Genomic DNA, 19681 nt, shown 5'->3' with positions numbered 1-19681 from the left:
TGTTTTTAATAGCACTTATTGTATTAGTAACAACCATAGCATTGACTGCAGTAAGACTGCTCATTGAGCCCTGCGTGGTGGCGCACATCTTTAAATTCAGCACTCAGGAGGCAGAGGCAGGCAGATCTCTGTGAGTTGGAGACCAGCCAGCCAGGGCTATACAGAGAAACCCTGTCTAGAATAAAAAACAAAACTAAACACAGATTTCTCATATTATCCATGATTAAGCATCTTCCATTTATACTATGAATATTTAGGGCTGGGCTTTGCGTAGCATATATTAGAGCTTCAGTTCAGAACTTTAAAAACAAATAAGCTTCATCAGATTGACTGCCTAAACCAAATCTAATGAGATACGGCTAATAAGGAATATAGAAGACTATAATACACAGGAAGTCTGGGGATTAAAGCTACATTCAAAATTTTATATTTTACACTCTCCCAGTGATCTCCAGCTCTGTAGACCTGGCTGGCCTGGAACTCCTGAGATCCGCTTGTCTCTGCCTCCCGAGTGCTGGGGTGTCCGTCACATTAGAAAGTGATTAATCCATTCCTTTCTGGCAGTGTTTAAGACATCCGACCTCAGAAGCATACACAATCCCTAGCAGAGCCGAGAGCAGGTGTTGCTCCACGGTTGTCCAAACACTCGGTCCATTTGTAATCCCTATCGTCAAATTCCTGACTTAGTCCACAAGGGCTCCTCACATCTATTCCTGACATGCTTCCTAAAAATGGCAAAATTCTCAGCATTACAAATCATTGTTGTATGAATTCACAGAAGGGCAACTGAAAAGAGGAACAGTATATATCCCTGATATGCCAAGAACTTTGCCTCATCTCTCATTTAGGATTATATACACATCCAAGAACGTTTTAGAACACCACATTTGACTTATCAGTCGATGTCTGATAAGGAATTCTGATACTTCATGAAAGATGATCTCTTAATCTTAGTGAATAAAACCATATGCTGAGCATGATTTTAGCTAGTAGACTACGGGTACCACAGACTCACCTGAAGATAAATTGCTCCAAGCATGCCGTCCATAGACCTCAGTATTACGACATGCTGTTTAGAGCAGTCAGCACCAAATGGTAGTGTTTTACTCCTCCCATCACATGGCTCTAAAGCCCCACGTTAAAATACCATCTACAGAGCCTTCTTGTCTTTTAAAAGTACAAAACTGTTTTGGCTTTTCAACAGTTGTTATCTTTCATTAGGCTATTACATGACTAATTCCTAAAATTTAGGGTTTGGATTTACACAACCAGCTGTCATAATATATAGTAAAACTAACAATTGTCAAAACATAAAATTTAAATCATTATATTGACATGAAATACTCACTAATTTCCTCTATCGTAAGTAGGTTTTGTTCAATTAAAGGATGCAAGTGATTACACATATTTTATGTATGGTATACACATATACCCATATATGTATAGTTACATACTCACATATATAAGCATGAATAAACGAAAAATATTTAAGTTAGTCTTTGAAATTTGATGTTCGTAAGACTTAATGCTCTTCTAGGCAAACATTGCACTGCCTTTTGATTTCTATATAGGAATCTATAATTATATGGCCACAAACATCTTGTGTCAAGTATGATGTCAAATAATGGTTTTTGATCAAGGAGAATCCATATTACACAATATTGCAAGGAGAATTGACCATTCATTTTGTTTGTTTATAGTGGCAGAAATCTATCATAGAAACTTACTCAACAAAAGCAAAGGCTCTACTACTGAACTAAATGTTTAGTTGGGGAGATACTTTTAAGGAGGTAGTTTTTGTGATATAAATCATAATATGAATTAATTTTACTTTGTATTTACATTTCAATCTCCTTAAATGTTTTAAGATAATTACTATTTCCAAGTGAACTGATTCTTCAGTTAAGACATAAGAAGATTTCCATTTTCACCTCGAATGAATATATTGAAAGTTTTAAGTTGAATTGCTTCATTTAATTTTCACTGGGTTTTGCTGTCTTTCCTGGCACTCTAGACTTACTTAAATGCTCTCTCCACACGCCCTGCCCTTCTTCGTAGCAGCGGTCATAACGCAAACTAACATTCCAGCACTCATTGCATCTGCTGCTTAACTTGTGCATGTCGCCAGACATGGGTTCTTTGTCTCTACTGCGGACTCAAATAATTCCTTAACAACCTTAATGTTAGCATATGATGGGGTGGCAATAGACATTTGTGAATGAACTATTTTAATTTATATAGATGTTTAAACTATAGGTTTTTAAACTCTGAGAAAAAATAAGCCAACATATAAAAATACACTGTCATTGATCCTACAGACAGCCGTTTAAAATATTTTAACTAGTAAAAACTTCATTTGAATATTTTACACGTGATAAAATTTTGCTGTACACCCATTCATCTAATTAAGAATTAATGCAGTACTAGTTATTGAATTGATCTTCACAACTAGCATTCCTTTCCTTTACTCCTCCTAAAATATGGGGGATGGGGGTTTGTTATGCAGTTAATCAAACTTTTGCAAAAAAAAAAAAAGAAAGGAAAACAAAATATTTCAACTCATGGGTAAAATCAATGATTTGAAAAGACACTGATTGAGTTCATAAACTGTGCCACCCTTTCTCATTCATGTCGCAGTCAGTAGCTTTGACTCTAAAAGCTGTAAGTAAAGCGTTACAGTAGAACTATTTCCTAGCATTTGCGGAATGAAAAAAATAGGAGTGCATAAAAAGACAAAACTCAATATCCACATTGAGCTTTCTTCAGTCGTGTCTGGGGAAGGGAGTCCTTCCGAAACAAGACACCATCAGACACATAAAGCAGACACTCACTTGTGCCTACATTGTCATTTTCTTTTTCTTTACATCAGGTCGGTCTTTAAAAACACAATGCCAATTTAAGAAACAAATGATGATTAAGTAGTTATCAGTGTAATCTACATGGGATCCACACACGGTAAAGTAGACATCAACATGAGAAAATGAGTACGAGGCCACGCGTATTCCAAAAGCATGAAATGCAATGCTTATATTCTCATGCTTTCACGAGGTTTCCAACCCTGACAAACCTGGCTGAGATGGGAGTTTCTGTGTCGGCAATGGTTTGTCATCACTTATTGTACCTATCGGCGGTCCCTGCTGGTCTTCCCATGTAACCTCTAGTGTAGATAAAAACAAACAAAACAAGTAATCAGAGCTTGTCACAAACACAGAACATAACAAGAAACTAAATTACTTCAGGAATTGGGATTATTTAAAGGTAAGTTCTCCAACAGATCACATAAGTTGTTAAAATTTTGAAAGTAGGAATTTGATATAGTTTGGATTGTTTTTATGGATCTCAAGGTCAAAAATATTAAATTATACTTTTTGTAAACTTTTAAATTTATTTTCAATAGGATGAGTGGATTCAAAGTATGAGTAAAATAATTAATGAGAATTTAAATAGCTTGATAGAGAGTATACTACCTTTACTTCGTTGATATGAAAAATGTGAATTTGTTTTACAGGTAAAAACTATTAGGAATCGTTTTATTGTGGAAAAATATTTCTATGAAATTTTAACAATTTTATACATATGAGAGAAAATCCATTTCAATATGCAATAAAATGGCTATTTAGTTGGTTACTATATTCATTACCTTCGTTAAATGACAAGAAAATTCTTATGCTATGAAATGCTTCAACCAATGTATTGATAAAACAAGGCAAAAGCAGTAACAGCTTGGCATCGTGAGTATAGCATACCCAATTATGTAGAATAATTTGCAAATTGCTGTAATACGCATTCACTCAATAAATAAGTATTCAGCACCAACTATAATGTAGGAACATGAAATGTACCAAGGAAATAGCAGAAGACAAAATAGGCAAATCCATCGTCACATGAGGGTTTTGATAAAACTTATAACTTAATGAAAAAGAACTAGTAACAATGAATATGTAAACATGCAGTGACTCAGAGATAAAATCTGAGCAGCCAAGCATTAAGGAAATGGGATGTAAAGTGTGTTGGAATTGTAGATGGTATAGTCAATGAAGTCCTCTTAAGAAGGCAAATTCAGTGTAGGGGAAAAGGACAATACAGGTAAGAATATCCACCTGTAAACACTCTAGGTTAAAAGTACGTCTGGTGTCGTCAAGAACAACTAGGAGATCTCTGTGGATGAAGCAGAGTGCCCCAAAGGCAGAGTAAAGCAAAGAGAAAAAACCTGTTGGTCATATACTACAAATGTCAACTACTAATCTTCACAGTAGCTCTCAGGAACAATCTTGTCACTTGCCTTCTTTTTAGAAATATCTCATTTATTTATTTGCTTTTTGTTTACATATTGATTTATTGTGTGTGCGTCTGCCCATGCACACATGCTTCATGAAAATACACACACACACACACACGCATGCACACACACTCACACGCACGCACACACATGCACGCACGCACGCGCACACAGAGTACCATGTACGAAAGTCAAGGACAGCTGGTAAGAGTGGGTTTAATCTTCCCTTTCCACCACGTGGGTTTCATGGGTTGAACTCAGGTCATCGTAGTTGACAGCAAGACCCGGTACCTACCGAGGTATCTCACACTCTGCAGCGTTCTGTCACTCACATACCTCTATATGGTAAGTGAACTGTCACTGCTCTATACAGTTCAAGCTCCACCAAGTTCCACCATGCACACATAGAGAATGTAAGTTAATTTGTCTTTCTGAAATTCTGAATAACGAATGTGTCAATATGCCCTAATATATTAGTAATTGGCTGGTAGGTGGTGGTGCACGCCTTTAATTCCAGCACTCGGGAGGCAGAGGCAGGGGGATTTCTGTGAGTTTGAGGCCAGCCTGGTCTACAGAGCGAGTTCTAGGACAGCCATAGTACAGAGAAACCCTGTCTGTCTGTCTGACTGTTTGTCTGTCTGTCTGTCTGTGCCTCTGTCTCTCTCCACACATATACGGAATTACTGAATAGGAAGTTTATTTAGTAAAACATTAAATTATTTTTGTGAAGATTCCAATTAAACATTTCACTAATTAGATACTCAGTTGTGAATCTAAATTTTACAATAATATAAAACTGACATATTGCTAAAATTTAAGAATTTTAAGGTATTAGGTTCCTAAATTATTACTTTATTTTAGTATTTTTAGTCTATAGATGAGAAAACTAAATATTGATTAATTAAGGTAGCTAATTTGAAGGCACACAAGTCATGAGGATTTGACTATGAGGTGAACAATGTCTACAAGGCAACTTTATCCAGGTAGCCTTCACCACACCAGATAGTCTTGTAAAAAACTGATTCAAAGAGCAGAGGCTCCTAGACTGATTCGTACGCTTCAGTGTGCTCTAACACATACCCATTACACAGACTTGATGCAACCCAGAGGAGACCTCCTATCAGCTGGTTTTAATAGTATGGACACAAGCATCTGAGGAGTATCAGAACAGATACTTATCCTAGTCAGCAAGGGACCAAGTCTCACAGCAGCATGCTGGCAACAGGAGAAATGTGCTATCTCCAGTCTCTAATGAACTACCTCAACGTGAGGGCTTGCAGAGCTGGCATACTGTGCAGACAGAGCTTTGAGTCCCAGTTCTAAAGTGCAGACCTTGCTAACATCCAGGTGTAGAAGACAATCCCAGTAATCCAATTAATCCCAAGGAGGCTTGAGGGTTTGATGATTTTTTTGAGACAGGTTCTCACTATGTAGGTCCAGTACTATGTTGACCAGGCTAGTCTCAAACTTGCAGTGATCCTGCTACATCTGATTCTCAATCCTAGAATTACAGTGAGACTCCATCTCAAAAAACAGAAACAAAAACAGGGGAGACTGGGACATTCATTCCTCTACACCAAATCACCTCCCAAGATTATGTTACCTTCACGATTCTAGGCAAGATGCTCTACAAATCATATTTAGTAAGACAGCAAGGACGTGGACCTGACCGGTAGCTATGAAAGTCGTGAATTCAAAGGAACTTTTCCCTAAACCTGGTCAGTTACCAAAGGATTCAGTATAGACAAAATCATTTGAGGAAAGGCAGAGACAATACAGTAAAAGAGGCATGGCTTCTCTAAAAAAGACACAGAAAGGTTAAGGTTAGAAAAGAGAAAATACGAGTTTACACATATTTAGTCACACAACTTTGTGCTGAGAGAGGAAACCTTACACATATTCCTCCTCTTTATTGCAACCTCTGCTTTTTCTTGGGCCATAAGATATTAGACTTCAACACCCTAAATATTATATGCCTCCAGCATACTATCTTCCAAGTCCATTCCTACTCACTGCCACCGAGTCTTTTCTGCTCAAAAGCACAAATTACAAATTCATGACACTGACGTACGCTTGACACTGGTGTTAACTTTAGACGTGTTGGGAATTATGGACACTGGAAGGGAATGAGGTATTTAGAACTGCGCAACTCCATAACAAAATCTACTCCTATATAGATATTGGTTATATTTTAAAATTAAGACACTATTATTCATTGCATTGACATTGTTTGTAAGAAGACAGAAAGGCAGAAAAACAAAGATAAGAACCAGCATCCTTGTCTGTTACGACCCTGGGCTACATCGTTAGCAAGTTCCGAAAAGCATGCAGAAGCAAAAGGCGGCTACAGGGAATTCGATACCATCAGTCTATTAACTCCCTAACCTGCTGTCTGTTTTTCCTTCCTCTTCTTTCTCTTTATCTCTTCCCTTCCTCTGTGCATTTTCACTTCTCTCTCATTTATAGTTAACTGAATCTGAAATACCATACACAGCTAGACGCTGAAAACTACACATTCGAGAAACAAAGTATTTTTTTTTCCGAGACAGGGTTTCCCTGTGTAGCCCTGGATGTCCTGGAACTAGCTCTTGAAGACCAGGCTGGCCTCAAACTCACTGAGATTCCCCTGCCTCTGGTTCCCGAGTGCTGGGACTAAAGGTGTGCGCCACCACCACCCAGCTCGAGACAAAATATTTTATAGACGACTCATGGTACATCTTGTTGAAAAAGACTTTAGAAAACGGTAAGATGCACAATCCTAATTAATCACTAATGGCCAATTAAGCTGTGTGTGCTAATTTTCAAAAATTATGTAGTATCATCAAGCAACAATAACAAGACATTAATTGATTGCAAGTAAAAATGCTTGTGACATTAGATTCCATCACCCACATCTTCAAAACCCTATGTGATATTTTATTTGACAAGAGAGGACATTGAAGCCCAGGCAAACTTCACAGTCTTAGAAGGAATAATAAGATGGAGACTCAAGAATATGACTTAGAGTGTATCCATTAAGCACTAAGAAACTTGAAAAGTAGCAGTGGACTGAAGAACCCTCAGGCAAAATTGTGTGGCAAATGTATTCTATAGCCCTGTGTATTAATTTTTAGATACACATATAAGCATGAATAAATAAGTTCAGAGAACATAGTCAAACATCACACAATAACATGAGTTGTAATCCAATCCATTTAATTCTACTCTGGTATTGCTTCTTGTGTGAATTAGTTAATGAAGACTAGCTCCAGCAAAGAACTGCTCTCTCTCTCTCTCTCTCTCTCTCTCTCTCTCTCTCTCTCTCTCTCTCTCTCTCTCTCTCTCTCTCTCTCTCTCTCTCTCTCTCTCGTGTGTGTGTGTATGTGTGTAAAATAGTAGAGTTGATTCAGGAAGATGGTCATAATCAAATTTGACTCTAAATCAAAAACTCCTGTTTACAAAGTATCCAGGATTGGCACAAGAAATTATACTAGTAACAGCTAACACTGACATAGCACTTACTATATGAAAATATTATTTGAAGCAATTTAAATATGCTAAATTATTTCACAAAGAAAATGTATAGTAAATCTAGGTGGCAAGCAAAGTTATACAGAAGTGTTTGTCATTTTTGTCCTTTCTAGAGACCTAGTACCCTACACCCCATCTTTCAGAGACCTGATACTCATAATTTGATATTCTACATGTGTGTGATTACTACGAAGATTTGTAAGTGGTAACAGCACCAGCACAGGGTGATCTCTCAACAATAATTCCATTTCAATATGTTAGAAAATCTAACTACTTCACATTATTAAAATAAGTTGTTAGAGAATGGCAAAATATGAAATAATAGGAGATATCGTAGAGGAAAAATGTTCTCAAAGCATGTATAGAAATCAAAACTATTCAAAATTTACTTCTCTCTTAGAAAGCTGTCTGAGTATTATTAAATATTAACCATATATACAAAACTATACAACAACACAATAAAATTAACAATATTTGATATCAATAATAGGTAGAAAATACAAAGATCCGAATAGTAATTAAAAGTAAGAGATTACATACAAAACATTCAAAGCTCTCATCCTTCAAAATGTTATCCATTAACATCTTGCTAGGCTTAGTTATAACACACAGAGGACTATTATGTGTGATAAAAATGTTTACAGTGATGTAAAGGCAAATAAAAAATTTGTAAGGAGTAAAAAGACAGGCCAGCCATCACCAACAGGAACATTTGTATACAGGAAAGGGAAACAGGAAAGTGATAGTCTAGAGGAGACGACTGGGCAGTAGTCTAGCTTAAAGACAGAGCCAAGTACCGGAAGAGAGAATAGGTCGTCAGAGTCGAACGTCTTCAGCCCAGTGATCCCATAGGAAACAGATTCCATGTTAACATGCTTAGAAGTTCTGAAACCCAGTACGGCAGCGAAAGTGCTTACAACTGGGCAGCCAGATGACTGAATGACAGTGTGAAGACGTACTTGCTCAAATCATCGGTCTATACTTAAATGCACGTGTTCTAAGAAACAGCACAGAGATCCATGACTGTCAAAAACACGCTTTGGAGGTTTAGTATGCATTCTTATATTATACTACATGATTTAACTTTATTTCTATTTTCACACTTCTCCCACACTTTAGATCACATCACAGAACAGATAATATATATCAGTCTATATTATTAAAATTATAAAAATAAGTGATAAATTATGGCTTATGTAGAACATTATTGATGAATGAAGAGAGGGAGGAACATGTTTTAGATCAGTGTTTCTCAACTTCCCTAACACTGCGGCCCTTTAATACAGTTCCTCATGGTAGGGTAACCCCAACCATAACATTATTTCCACTAATAATTCATAACTGTAATTTTGCAGTCATGAATTAAAATGTCAACATTTGTATTTACAAAGGCCTTAAAAGATCCCTGTGAAAGAGTCATTTGAACACCAAAAGGGTTATAACCAACAGGTTAAGAACCGCTAAAAGTTAATGAAATACCAAATGTTCATATCTTAATTTAGTTCAATAGGAAAAGGTCAAACATTACAGGATTTAAAGACTGCTAATTTTTATGTAACAAATAAAATGGTGACACTACAAATAGATATGTGTAGCTATGTTGGGTTATTAATTACTTCAAAGCACAGGTGTGCTCTTTTGAATTCCGTTGTGACAAACTATGGAGTTAAGTCATCAGTAATTTGAACACTGAATTTAAATATTAAATGTCAATCCCCTTCTTATTTGTCTCAACACCATTTACATCCATGTATATAAAACTGTAATTCTACAAATGTTTCCAACTATGTTTATGATTATTTGCCATTGTTGGACTCACAACTGTGTTATTCTATCTTAAGATGTTATTTTAAATAGTGTTATTTTAAAAGAATTCCTAGATTTAAAAAATGTACACTTTTAAAAGCATAACATACCATCACTATTTTCTTCAGAGTTTTGCAACTTAATGTGAGCAACAAAATAAATCTTCTTAGTTTTTATCTGTACAGTTTAATACAGAGCGGTATTAGCATCAATAAGCTATTTACTGTGTGCATGTGTGTGTGTTGTGTGCATGTGTGTGCGTGTACATGTATGTGTGTGTGCGTGCGCGTGTGTGCGTGCTAGGCAAATGCTATGCAATTGAGCTGCATCATCAACCTAGGGTAAACACTTTAGAGGTTAAATAACTACTTAGAAATAAACACAAGCAAATATTTTTAATACTAAATGACTGAAGTTGGGACTAAGGCTTATACTTCCATAACTTAAAGAATATTCATACACATTATAAATATCAACACACTGAGTCTAATACACAGAAAAGCCATTTCAGACTTGCCTTTTTTCCCATTATTAGGTGAACTTGACATTTCTTCCCCATTGTCTTTAGCATTGAAACCAGACAACAATAATTAATAATTAAGGTCATTAACAATCCAAATAAAACGTAAGCACTCCAAAAAGAATGAAGCATGCACTGTAAAAACAAATTCATGCATTTAACACGTCACCCACACTGCACACGTGAGGATAAAGTATATGTAGTACAGGCTCCCTCATCTGTAGGAAAAGGTAAGAAAAAACATTTTGTATTTTGGTTATGCGCTAGATAGTTTTGTTTCCACTATGATATGACCTAATGTAATTTACTAAGTACTTGAGAACGAGTCACAGGTGAGAAACTGGTTTGGAAAATGTCTTTCTTCTTTATGTTAAGGGGTAAAACAAAAGTGATACAGATATTGAAGAAACCTTCAAGTTAAGTGGTACTTTTAAAATTATTATAAAAGTCAATTCATAAAGTGTGAAAGACTCAGAACTCGAGTGAATTAATATGAGCTATAAGGAGACGGGAAAACAGAAACATTAGCTCTTCAACTAAATGAAAATGGAAATTATTCTACAGCACCATAGTTCACTAAATTTTAACTCTGTATCAGCCAGGAAAATGAAAGGCCTTCACTAAAATTCTAGTGTTAAGGAAATTTGATATTCAGAATGGGATATAAGTATACATTTCTATAACTAAGCAACTAAGATCGCCTTTCTCCCCATTGACTTAGAACATCACCCGCAGAAGGTCTTTGTTTTAAAAACTACAAATTCTGTTCAGAGAATGCATCCATGAAAATGTAACTTGGGCACAATCTACACAAGGGCATTGCTTTCTTACAGTGATAAAGGAGGGGAGAGGACACAGCCTAACTTTAAAACTCACACATAAATTCATATAGTAAAAGAAAAGATCAGTTAGAGACAGGAAAAAATAGGTTTAAAGTTATTCTGCAGGTTTCATAGAAAGCTAAAATCCAAGACATCAACTTAGGTAAGATTAGGATCCAATCCAGAGGTTCAAATAACTATAGCAACAATTCAATAAAATCAGACAAATGTATTTGAGTGTACATAATATTTTACTACGACAGACTCCGATATCCAATTATGTTGTGAAGAAACGAAAGCCCACGCACCCTCCAAAAGGAGACACTAACGTGAGGAGTGGCTTTTAAAACAGGGGCTGCAATACTGAGCCTGGGAAAGCAGAGAAGGGAAAGCCAGGGAAGCTGGTTCTTATTTAGGAAATGAACTAGTGGGAAGGCGGTCACAGTCTATTAAAGTCAGTATTTTCTGTTTGGTATATATCCTTATAATCTGCTCCTCCTACATTTGCAACCCTTAGACAAGACAAGGGCTCCCTTATCCAGGGAAGCATAAGGGAGACAGAGGTTTCTAGTAACTAGCTGACAGAGATTATTCACCAGAAGGTAAAGAAACAACCAGAACATCAATAAAAAGTTGAGGTAAGCAATGTGCGTATTCAGGCCAAAGAAACGGTTTATAATTCTCGTTGGTTTTTATCACTCAAGAGAATACTCAGTTGGTCAGATCAAACACTTTGAGGTTGGCCTTACAGCATTTCTTATGAAGTCACAGAATTTGAGGATATTAACTCATTTAGAAGTCAGACACACAGACACACAGACAGACAGACACACCTGCCTTGACCTCCTCGCCCTCCTTTCCTACCCCCTTGTCTCCCACGTGTCCAGTTTCTTCCGTAGCTTCTGGATTTGCCAAAGGAAAAGGAGAAGACAAGACCAGGGGGCTGGTTGTTAGTGTTAAAAGACAGCAAACAAACAAATCGTTTGTAATGAAATAGTGGCTGTTTATACAAGGAAAAGTAAGTTACATATGGTATTTCTGACACGCCTTTGAAAACGAATCTGTTAGGATTTAAAAAAAATAATAATGCTAATGTCTTATAGCTGTTTTTATCATTCTCATTTTTGCACATTTTTGGCAAAGAGAGTTTAAGAAAATATTAGCCTCAAATCAAAATATATATTTCTAATTCATTTAGTTTCTAGATAAAATAAAATAATTACTCAAAGCCATCAGTGAATTACAGTTTGCTTGTTTTTAGTTGCTAAAGGTAGAATAAATGCTTCAATATGTTTATACTAGGAATGCCATTAATGACAATATCTATCAACCGTGTAGAGGGTCAGCTTGGGACTATCAATCGACAGCTTATTTTGGACGACTGCACCTTTGACTTGGGATCTGCAGAAGAGGCATTCACTACATCCTTTAACACTGAAGGAGCTACAGGTTCATGGACCTCTGGAGCCTCCATAGTAAAACAGTCTGAAAATGCTGGTAATCACCAGTTGGTACTGTGATACAAAACCTCCTCCACACTGCAAAGAGCAGGGAAGCCTTTAGAGCCTCTTCCTTTGTGAAACAAAAAGCAGAAAATCATAACTAGAGACATTGCTGGAAATTGCTAGTGATATTAGTGGTTTTAAAGTACTCTCTCTACTGAAAACAAAAACAAAACAAACAAAAACCAGCAGTGAGAGCGTTCACAGAAACCCTTGACTCTTCTGATCTGAATTTCCCCTCAGCAGTAAGGGTTGGTTTCCCCCAAAGCCAGCACTGCACAGCTCCAGGCTGTCCGCACCTCAGCAGACGTCTGCTACCAACCACACAAAAATGGAAGCTTCAAAGTTTAGAGGAGACAAAGACTCATGAAAAACAACCTAAAAAACAGAAGCTATTAGTCCTATGGAAACAGTCAAGCGCCTTGGCAATGCCACAGACATCCTTCTGTCTGACGGGAGAGGAGAGTGCGAGCCCTAGCACCGCCATGCTTTGGAGAATTACGGTCGGTGAGGAGCAGAAGCCACCGCGGAAGTTGATGGCCAGCCAGCCACAACTAACAGGAGCACGGCTTACATCACAAGATTACACAAGGCAATAAGCGATTTGTGGCCTGATGCAAGGCATGTATAAATTTGTTGTAAATGCCACAGGGACACGACTTTTCTACACACATATAAGGAATGACGAGTTTTCAGTGGTAGTCTACATGCTACTTGAGGTACCATTGCACTTTTTTTAGGACAGTGTTTCAGTTTTCAACTCGATAAACATTTGTTCCAGTTCTACAATGTGTTACACATCATACTCTGTGCTGGAAACTCAGCAGTAAAAAATACAGCAGCAACTTCAAAGTTCTGAAACTAGCAGGTTTTTACCGTTCTAGCAAATGTAATGACAGTCCATGTAATACGACTCAGGATTTTTTTTTTCTCGAGGTATAATGCAGTGTTTGATAATAAAGGCACAAAACTGCCATATTTATCCTTGACATACTCTAGACAGATTTGCTACAACAGGAAACACAAGCCACAACCAGTACCCAACTCAACGTCTTCTTTTGCAGAAAGTTTACGTTAATAATAAGATCATCATCATACATGCAAAGTGAAATATAAAATGATAATTATTGCCGGACTAGGCATATGTCCTCGATGGCATAAACACAACCTGCAATTGATATTCCTGGGTATAGTCTCATTCAAAACCCAGAATTCTGTTTAAAAAGAAAACTAAATATTTTATAAGAACTAGTATTATCTAGTTATGTAAAAGAAGTTAAACTCTTTGCACTCCGGCTTGAATCAAAATTTAATTCCATGGTGTCGTTTCACAGAAAATAAAATTTGAGTACTTGGTTAGAAACTAGAAAACAAACCAATTTATCTGTACATAAAGCCATAAAAAACGAAGGAATGTCAGTTGCAGCTGGGTTTATTTTTGCTTCACAGCCCCCCAGAGGCTTCCATACAAACAACCCCTCCTTCTTGTACAGACCTTCACAAGGATCTAGCTCCTTGACTCCATTGTCTGGGGAAAACAAACAAACAAACAAAAAACAAAACAAAAAAAAAGAAAACAAGAGGGGTGGGGGACCAAAGCATAGGGGTTAAAAACAACAGAATATTTCCAAGCCAGAGAATATATTGTCTACCAACGGAAAGTTAAATGGCGATTCGGATGCACGTGTAGCTTTGGAAAAGTTACTAAAGAGAGGGCCTGTGGTTTAAAGGGTGTTAACGCCATTCTGTCCTGTTCTCCATGCTTTCGGGACTTCAACCAAGAGGTATAGGTGCCCACATGTGTCGACTTTCCACGTAGCAAACCTACAGTCGTGAGGAGCGACAGTACAGAATGCATCTTTTCCTGCGCCCTCAGGGTTACCTGCTGCTGCGTTCCAGTTTGAGAAGGATTGCCACTGCTGTGGACTGCAGTGTGTGAACACTGACTTAGCTAGTCACTACCAAACTTTGTGTGATCGCCAACAACTACACAATCCCGGGCATAGCAAGGACACTAGAATCCAGCTGCTCACACAGAACTCCTGGTTACTCATCAACACACTTACTCACACTTGAAATGCAAAATGAGTAACCGTTGTTTCTTTTTATCGCCAAGTATAAATTTTACATGCCGTGTATATTACATTCACAGATACGGCTTATCAAATGAAGCCATGTACACGGCTAGACACAGGAAGATGTCAGCACAAAGACGGTAGGAAATCTCGATCTGCCTCAGCTTCCACGCGGATTTCCTACGTGGCATAAGTAGAAAACTGAACACTTACTTCTCTCCAGCGTCCCCTTGGGTGGAAGCTGTGGCAGCTGCCGGCCCCTCCGTCCTGTTACTGGAGTACTCGACGGACTTGTCTGGACAGACCCGGTTCGAGGGTGAGACCTACGAGATGGACCATTGACATGCTTTCAGTCAGTGCTAAGTACGTTCAGTACATTAGCTGCTTTACGTAACGGCTGTGGTGGTGTGATTTCTAAAGGTAGGTTTGCTGCTGGCTAAGAGAGAACAGGACAAAATGTGGAGACATTTGAACAGTTACTTAAACACCAAAAAAATGTTTATGTTTTGGTATAATATGTGTACATACACACACACACACACACACACACACACATGCACACAGAGCCTATAGTAAAATCCATGAAATTAGTAATATGGACTACTAATCTATTTATATGAAAGCAAGTAGAAAATTCTACAACTTAAAGAATAAAAGTTTATGCTTTTTCTACAATTATCTAAACTCTTAAAACTAACCTTCTTCCTTTGACCAGATCAGATTTTTACTTAAGTTTATGCTAAATATCCTTTAAAAAAAGAAAGAAAAAGAAAAGAAAACTTCTCATGAATCTACCAAAAAAAAAAAAAAAACGCAAGCAACTCAAAATTCAACTAAGGAAAATTCTGATAACTGATATTAATGCCCCTAGAAACTAAATGAACCTATTTTTATTTACTGGGGTGGTGATTATTAGAAGTCATGACTAATGAACACAGCAACTTCTCATTCTGTGGAAGAACATGATAGTTATGACAGGAGTTACCCGGGACTCCTGATTAGAATGAAATCACAGAACAAATGCAATCAGGACAGATCAGAAACGAATTACGACGGGAATGACACACTATTGTATCCATTGAGGATAGATAGTGTGTTTACACTGACAGGGTTAGTATCGACTCGGACTGATGATCAGCCAAAAATGAGGGAGGAGACCATTCAGCTGCTGGTAAAATCGGATGGTGTGTCGGGAGAGCAGACAGGGGAGTTAGTCTGATCGATTTATCTTTCACCTCGATAAGGCAGGTGAAGGAGGGGCAGATCTTCCAGTCATTAATGAAGGCATCGACCTCATGAGGCTTGTGTCAGCACGCTCGGAGGATCTGGAGCGGGTGGTGGTCCGCTCTAGGAGAGGCCGCTGTTCTGTTGGTCTGCATCTGAGATATGGCTGTCTATCTGCTGCTTCACAATCCCTGAAATGTTAGTCAAAAAGCAGCTCAGTTGATCTTTAATGCCTTCCTGCTATGTGGTCATGATGCATCAAACTGATTTTGAAAAAAAAAAACAGAATTGCTTAAAGTTAATGTGTATTCAAAAAAAAGAAGAATTTTTTCCAACACATCCTGAGTAAATTCTGACTAGGCTTAAAAAGTTCTAAAGATCCCAAATCTGATGCTGTTAGCAATTCCACAGCTGAATTATGACTGAGCTGCTCAGTTATGGTCATTGCAACCCCAGCCACCTGCTTTCCAAAAGGATGAGAGCGTGTGACCTGTGACTATGTGGTCTATTCTAGTTGAAAGACACCCAGCCATGTTTCCTAGTGTTTTCCAGAGACAAGAAAGCTTTGCAGGGTGTTGATCAGCAAATGGAGTGAATTATAAAAATGCTAATAGCACTATCAAAGTATACTGATAGCCCGAATGTTTTCAACAGAAGAATGAAAAGAAGGTCCCAGGAAAACAGGGCAGCTTGGAAGTGTGCATTGATATTTAAACACACCCTCCAAACAGAAATCACTCTGGTGACCTCTCCAATCATTAAAATTTAACTCCTGTAGAAACAACAATACTTACACATATATGAGCAATAATTGTTGACACTTAGCTCTTGGGGCCTACCGTAGCGATTATAAACCCTAACATGATCAATAATATATATGTAGCATGTTACATCATAAAGTTTGACTTTTTTGATTCTGGGTTTTTTTTTTTTTTGGTTTTACGAGACAGGGTTTCTCTGTATTGTTTTGGAGGCTGTCGGTCCAGCCTGGCCTCGAACTCACAGAGATCCGCCTGCCTCTGCCTCCCGAGTGCTGGGATTAAAGGCATGTGCTACCACCGCCCGGCTTGATTCTGTATTTTTAAAAATAGTTGATATGCAATTCCAGGTGAAGGACAAAATATTAATTCAAATGTACTGCCATGTTTCATGTCTCAAAGGGGCACTGTTTAGTTACAGAACCAATATCCTCACCTTAGGAAAACTACCTCATAAAGATTTTTCTTTCCTTAGTGAAAATGCTTTGATAATCATAGGGAATTTCTGTATCTTTCCAGATGTCTTTATTACCACGAATAATATGAAAAACGAAATCATCACAGACTGTGTGAAACTGGGTTAATAAGTGACAATGACCACAGTGTTCGATAGAATTTTCCTAAAAAAACTTTGTCACCGTAATGGAAAACTATCGCGTTTTACATATTGTAACACACGGTCAAACTATACTTTCTGTGCCCCACCACCGGCAAAGAATAGAAGTGATCGGCTAAAAGTGGCAGCAGCGCTGAGTGAATGACACAGCCCCACAGATGCCACCCCAATACTGCAGACAAGAAAGCCCAGCGTTTCTAGCTACCCTGGAGTAGACATTCGTTTATAACAGGAATGCATGCATTACCCCAAGAGCAAACACCGAAAGCTGGAGACAGTAACCACTTGAAAGGATTAACATGTTTCGGTGTTTAATTGGAGTTCTCAATTGGTTTGTACGCCAGCATAACGCTTTTGCTATTAATCCGAGTTTACTTACCTCATTTTATTATAGGCATAAAAACAATGTTTTAAGAGGGGTAGTCTCCATTTTATTAAAACGTACACAACATAAACAAGAAAACTTCACTTGTCAATTTAAGTCTTTAGGAAAATAATTCAGCTGTGTTTTTAAAAAACGATTTAATAATCCACTCCAGTTCCAGTTTTGCGAAGTTTACAATTTTAACCAATGTTTAAAATAGTTCCTGTTTTTTCCTTGTAACTTTAGAGATTGGCACAGGTGCCGTGATGCACTATGTAGGGGGCCGCACTGTAACACGAATGCATTTGAAGAGGAAACTCCCTGATAAACACTCAGTTCCCTGTCACTGGGTTCCAGAACTGTAAGAAGAGCCACCATGGCAATCGGCTAGCAGACGGAGACATGGATGAGACAGAGACAGGCCAGGAAAAAAGAGTAAGACTTTACACACATGATAACATTATACAGGCTGAGCAGGCTGTGTTTGCGTATTTAGGAGTGTGTGTGTGTGTGTGTGTGTGTGTGTGTGTGTGTGTGTGTGTGTAACAGAAGAGCAAGGGGGAGTATGGGGATAGTTCAAGAGAGGAAAGGGAATGGAGAAATGATGCAATCATGTTTTAATTTCACAATGTAAATGTGCTGCAAAAAGGAAGTAAACCATTTCAGATGTGTTTGGATTGAAATGCTAGCCTTCACTCCGATAATCTAAAAATGAAAGAGCATGAAGTTTTAGCATTCCCTCGGTACTTTATACGGAAAAGTATTCAGGACATTCAGTGAAGCTGAACTGGCAATTCTTAAAGTACTTTTAAAATTCCTAAGTGTCAGATACAATTTCCCACTGATTCTTGGGCCCTTGTTTTCAATTAAATTTATCGACCAGGCGGTGAGAGCGCGCACTTAATCTCAGCACTCGGAGGCAGAGGCAGGTGGATCTCTGTGAGTTCGAGACCAGCCTGGTCTACAGAGCGAGTCTCAGGACAGCCAAGGCTACTGTCTGGAAAATACAGAGAGAGAGAGAGAGACAGAGACAGAGACAGAGACAGAGACACAGAGACAGAGAGAGAGACAGACAGACAGAGAGAGACAGAGACAGAGAGAGACAGAGACTGAGAGAGACAGAGAAAGAGAGAGACAGAGAGAGACAGAGACAGAGAGAGACAGAGACAGAGAGAGACAGAGACAGAGACTGAGAGAGACAGAGAAAGAGAGAGACAGAGAGAGACAGAGACAGAGAGAGACAGAGACAGAGAGAGACAGAGACAGAGACAGAGACTGAGAGAGACAGAGAAAGAGAGAGACAGAGAGAGACAGAGACAGAGAGAGAGGTTGGTTTATGAAAGTTTCTGGGGACAACCAGCCTGTAGGATTCCTTTCCACAGCTTGCTCCCATCTCCATGCCCACTCACTCCAAGGATCCACAACTCCAAATCAAAGGTAAGTCTGACACAGAGCATCACACAGGACTTCTAGACAAGTATGGACACGCACAGAATAAGGAAACCAAAACAGGGCAGGAGAGAAGGCCCAGCAGTTAAAAGCACTGGCTGCTCTTTCAGAGGACATGGGTTCAAATCCCAGCACCCACATATCAACTCATGACTGTCTATAAACTGTCTGTAACTCCAGGTCCAAGGGCTCTGACACCCTGACACAGACAATACATATAGAAAACACCAGTCCACATTAAATAAATAAATAATCTTTAAAACGTCAAAACAACCACCATGATAAAATGTTTCAAAGCAACATTCACAAATTAGTGAATGTCAGCTTAATGTTTTACTGACGTTATACATTGAACAGATAAAGAAATTTCATACTTATATTTTAAAACAGCCATGAACACACTTAGATTTCCTTAAAAATAAACCCATGGAGCATAAAGTTATTTAGATATTAGCCATTCATTTCCCTTACATAGTTGAATTCATTTATTCATGTCTGTATTTTTTTAATTATCTCTTTTTGAGACATGGTCTCATACAGCCCAGACTGGTCTTGAATTTGCTATGCAAATAAGTATATCTTTGACCCCCTGGTCCTCTTGCTTCACCTTCTGAATGGTGGGATAATAGGTGTGTGGCATCACCCCCCCGCTTAATTTATTTATTTTTGCATCGAGATCTCCCTGTTGTAGAACATCCTATGTTTTCTACCTCCACCTTCTGGGTGCTAGAATTACGTGTGTGCACTGCCATGTCTG

The 19681-nt window shown here is 38.1% G+C and overlaps 1 protein-coding gene across 49 annotated transcripts in view; it reads right to left on the bottom strand.

The window, feature by feature from the left end:
* Rims2 (regulating synaptic membrane exocytosis 2) overlaps positions 1-19681 on the bottom strand; it is a 394972-nt gene that overhangs the window by 134558 nt on the left and 240733 nt on the right. For 24 of the 49 annotated variants that reach the window (XM_040730506.1, XM_040730510.1, XM_040730507.1 and 21 more), the window contains 3 exons: positions 15749-15928; positions 14727-14836; positions 3068-3157 (listed from right to left, as the gene is read on the bottom strand). In XM_040730506.1, the coding sequence (XP_040586440.1) occupies positions 3068-3157; positions 14727-14836; positions 15749-15928 (380 nt within the window). The remainder of the gene's footprint in view (positions 1-3067; positions 3158-14726; positions 14837-15748; positions 15929-19681) is intronic. The other 25 variants (XM_040730515.1, XM_040730520.1, XM_040730532.1 and 22 more) reach the window with 3 other exon arrangements.

The sequence above is a fragment of the Mesocricetus auratus genome, unplaced genomic scaffold (genome assembly GCF_017639785.1).
Source record: "Mesocricetus auratus isolate SY011 unplaced genomic scaffold, BCM_Maur_2.0 Super-Scaffold_100023, whole genome shotgun sequence".
In the NCBI taxonomy this organism is placed as follows: Eukaryota; Metazoa; Chordata; class Mammalia; order Rodentia; family Cricetidae; genus Mesocricetus; species Mesocricetus auratus.
This window is presented reverse-complemented; position numbering and strand designations above follow the sequence as displayed.